The sequence below is a fragment of the Monopterus albus genome, unplaced genomic scaffold (assembly GCF_001952655.1).
Source record: "Monopterus albus unplaced genomic scaffold, M_albus_1.0 scaffold260.1, whole genome shotgun sequence".
Taxonomy (NCBI): Eukaryota; Metazoa; Chordata; class Actinopteri; order Synbranchiformes; family Synbranchidae; genus Monopterus; species Monopterus albus.
The window spans coordinates 863,170-866,258 of NW_018128140.1; the positions used below are offsets into that span (position 1 = coordinate 863,170).

General features: G+C 48.6%; 1 protein-coding gene across 2 annotated transcripts; it reads left to right on the forward strand.

Moving 5' to 3' along the window:
* Positions 1-239: 239 nt before the first annotated feature.
* LOC109972555 (altered inheritance of mitochondria protein 3-like) lies at positions 240-2,189 on the forward strand. 2 transcript variants are annotated; one of them, XM_020621504.1, is made up of 3 exons: positions 240-790; positions 894-1,443; positions 1,683-2,189. In XM_020621504.1, exons 1-3 carry the CDS (start codon positions 726-728, stop codon positions 1,770-1,772), a joined length of 705 nt encoding a protein of 234 aa, XP_020477160.1. In that variant the 5' UTR covers positions 240-725; the 3' UTR covers positions 1,773-2,189. The 2 variants fall into 2 exon arrangements, with proteins under 2 accessions (XP_020477160.1, XP_020477161.1); XM_020621505.1 differs by having other exon boundaries at positions 894-2,189.
* Positions 2,190-3,089: the final 900 nt, after the last annotated feature.

A 3,089-nucleotide genomic window follows, 5' to 3' on the forward strand; every position in this document is an offset into this window, starting at 1 on the left:
ATCTTTTAAATTGGAATGGTTTGCCTGAATTAATTTAGTCGGTATCACACTCTAGCCACGACATGTCGTTTCTTCTTTTTCTCCCAATGAGAAACCCCGGCTGGCCGGCCATCGATCCCTTTCTCTGTGTCAGACTTAACTTTGTTTGTTGTCATCTTCTCAATAAAGCCGCGAGTGGGGCTTAAGGGATTGATGTCACCTGCGTCTGCGCAGTGCGACGCGTCTGATGTGGCCCCGAAGCGAGACACAGGAAACAGAAATACTGCAAAATAATAATAACACGATTAAACAAGACGAAATAACGTTATAACATTTCTTCTCGTTTTTTATCGTCAACGATATTGCATTATACATTTTCGTTGCGTCTCATCTCGTTTTTGTCACGCGATAAAGGTTCGTTGACGACGATATTTAGTCATAATTTTCGTTGACGAAAGCAACACTACTGGAAAGACGTGCCCTGGTGCAAGCCTCATCAGCTGTTCTGAGCCCCAAGCAGGTTAGAGCCATTGGGGCTCAGTGTAGAGGAGGGCGCATCTCCCCTCCACTAGTACTGTCGGTTCCTGGGCTTCTCCCTCTGCTATTAGTGTGGGTGTAATCTCTCTCACCCCGGACCCTGATCCAGACCCGGACCTTCCTGTCCCTGAGCCCTTGCCCTACTCGGCTACCCATTGCCATCTGTCCTGGCAGAAGCCCAAGCAATCCACCAGGAATTAAAGGCACAGATGGTGTCTCCCCTCTTGGCTCTTCACCCACAGACCCTAGAGTCGCACCCAGTCTCCCTGGGCAGGGGCTGCAGGCACAGAAGGCATCCTCCGTCCCAGCCCAACAGCCAGTTGCAACAGCCTTCTCCTTCTCACCCGGACCCCCAGCTCCCCAGTCTCCCTGGGCAGGGGCTGCAGGCACAGAAGGCATCCTCCGTCCCAGCCCAACAGCCAGCTGCAACAGCCTTCTCCTTCTCACCCGGACCCCCAGCTGCAGCAGCCTTCTCTGTCTCACCTGGACCCCCAGCTGCAGCAGCCTTCTCCGTCTTACCCGGGCCCCCAGCTACAGCAGGCTTCTCCATTTCATTCAGACCCCCAGCTGCAGCAGTTCTCCCCATCTCCACCGGTCCTTCAGCTGCAGCCTCAGCCAGGGCCCCAGCCTGACTCCCAGATTCAGCATGCCGAGCAGCAGCAGCAGCAGTCTCCATCTGGTCCCGAGCAGCAACCTCAGAATCAGCGCGACCTCCCGCTGCAGCAGCCCTTGTCTCAACCCGACCTCCAGCTGCCGCAGCCATTGTCTCACCCGGGCCTCCAGCTGTCACAGCCCTCATCTCAGCAAGACCTCCAGCTGCCACAGCCCTCTTCTTTGCTAAACCTCCAGCTGCAGCAGCCTCCTCCTGAACCCAAGTTGCTGTCACCTCCAGCACTGAATTACATCTTGAACACAGTTTTAAAAGGCGTTTTGGATTAATAGCAATTTAATCACAGCACATGGCAGATATACTGTAAAGTAAATGCAGTTACAGTAGGCATTCACATCTGTAACTTTGCAGCAAAGGCAAATCTCAAGTCAAATATTTTGGGGGGCAACTGGGTAGGTGGAATCATATCACCGAACATATTTGGTGCTCTATTTCTATATGGACCTGCAAAATGCCCACATATTGTTACGTCCACGGATCAGGCTGTCCCTGGCACCTTGGCAGCAGACACCGGGGCTGCTGGCGACTCCACCCCTGCTCACGTAGGAGCACGCCCCGGTGGCGAGGCATACCTGCGCTCAATTAGCAGAATCGTACTTAAGCACAGCGCTGGTGTGTTCTCATCACCAGATGATCTCTCATTCTTCTACCGACGACTTCGCATATTACACGTCCTGGATCCTGATGACCACTGGTATCGAACTACCCTGGTAAATTCTTGTCATCCACTGTGTCGACCTGAGTGAGATTATTTTGTCTTGTTTATGTTTTTCTGAAATGATCACCGTGGAGTACTTTTAAGTTTTTCTGAACTGATTACCGCGGAGTACTTTATGTTTTTCTGAACTGATTACAGAGGAGTACTGCTCCAGCTGTGTCAGCTGTGAGTGATCAGCTGTGGATGGCGCATATGAACTGACATGGACTACTGTTAGGTAATTTTAGTCAGATAGATATTGGATAGATACTTTATGTATTAGAAATGTTTAGTGGAGATAGGATGTCTAGTTAGACTGTTAAATGCTTAGGCCTGCTTATGAGTTTCTACAGGGTACTTCTGGTCAAGGATACCAGAGAGAAGAGTTGATGACTGTCAGCAGACAGGGTGTTTAATATTATTATTACAACGTGTATAACTGTAGCCTTAGCCACAATATGTTCTTATGTTTAAGCCACGACATTTACTAGAGGTCGTGAGAATGTTTTTAGTTACACACCACTTAACCAGCGCACACACACGTTCACACATTGATTTGCTTCATGTTTTGACTACTGCTATGACCAGCTGCAAAGCTGGTAACAGAGACGTCCCGGTTGACGTTTCTGTGTAGTATGGGGCTAGCCCAACCGAGGTGATATAATGTATAGGCCTGGTGGGCTCAGGGTCTTCCATCTTACATCTGCCTGCGTGCATGTTGGAGGTGCAAGATACTTGAGCGTGTAATGTTAATTTTACCTGTGATCCTTTGAATAAATCAGCACTGTTTTGAAGTTACTTGGACTGCCTCGTCTTTCAGAGTTAGCAATGGTAAAACGAATCATATCTTACACTACTGTTCTGTATGTGCCTACTGCATAATGCGCTGTCAGTTTTTCTGGATTTATATTCTGTTTTATGATTCATCATTTGGCTGTGTACTGTGCCACTCTTTTTGGAGTTTGGTACAACTGCACTAGTGGACTAGCTGGACTAAACCTTTTTTCACATTTGATGATGCTCAAAATATCCTCCAGTTCAACCAATTATAAAATAAAGTAAAGAATGGGATGTGTTCCAAAACCCGACTGGTACACTGCTGTTTCAGCCTGGTGGGCGCGGTCACTGTTCATTTTAACTGCACTACAACAAGTGGCATGCTGGCACAGGCAAATGGAAGGTAGTTATAGTGAAATGTCCCCCATC

Excerpts from the sequence above, each read along its gene's own strand:
- LOC109972555 (XM_020621504.1), top strand. The coding sequence starts at position 726 with ATGGTGTCTCCCCTCTTGGCTCTTCACCCACAGACCCTAGAGTCGCAC. Across the intron at positions 791-893 it reads CACCCAGTCTCCCTGGGCAG|GGGCTGCAGGCACAGAAGGC; the intron begins GGGCTGCAGGCA and ends CTCCCTGGGCAG. Across the intron at positions 1,444-1,682 it reads TGAACACAGTTTTAAAAGGC|CTTGGCAGCAGACACCGGGG; the intron begins GTTTTGGATTAA and ends TGTCCCTGGCAC.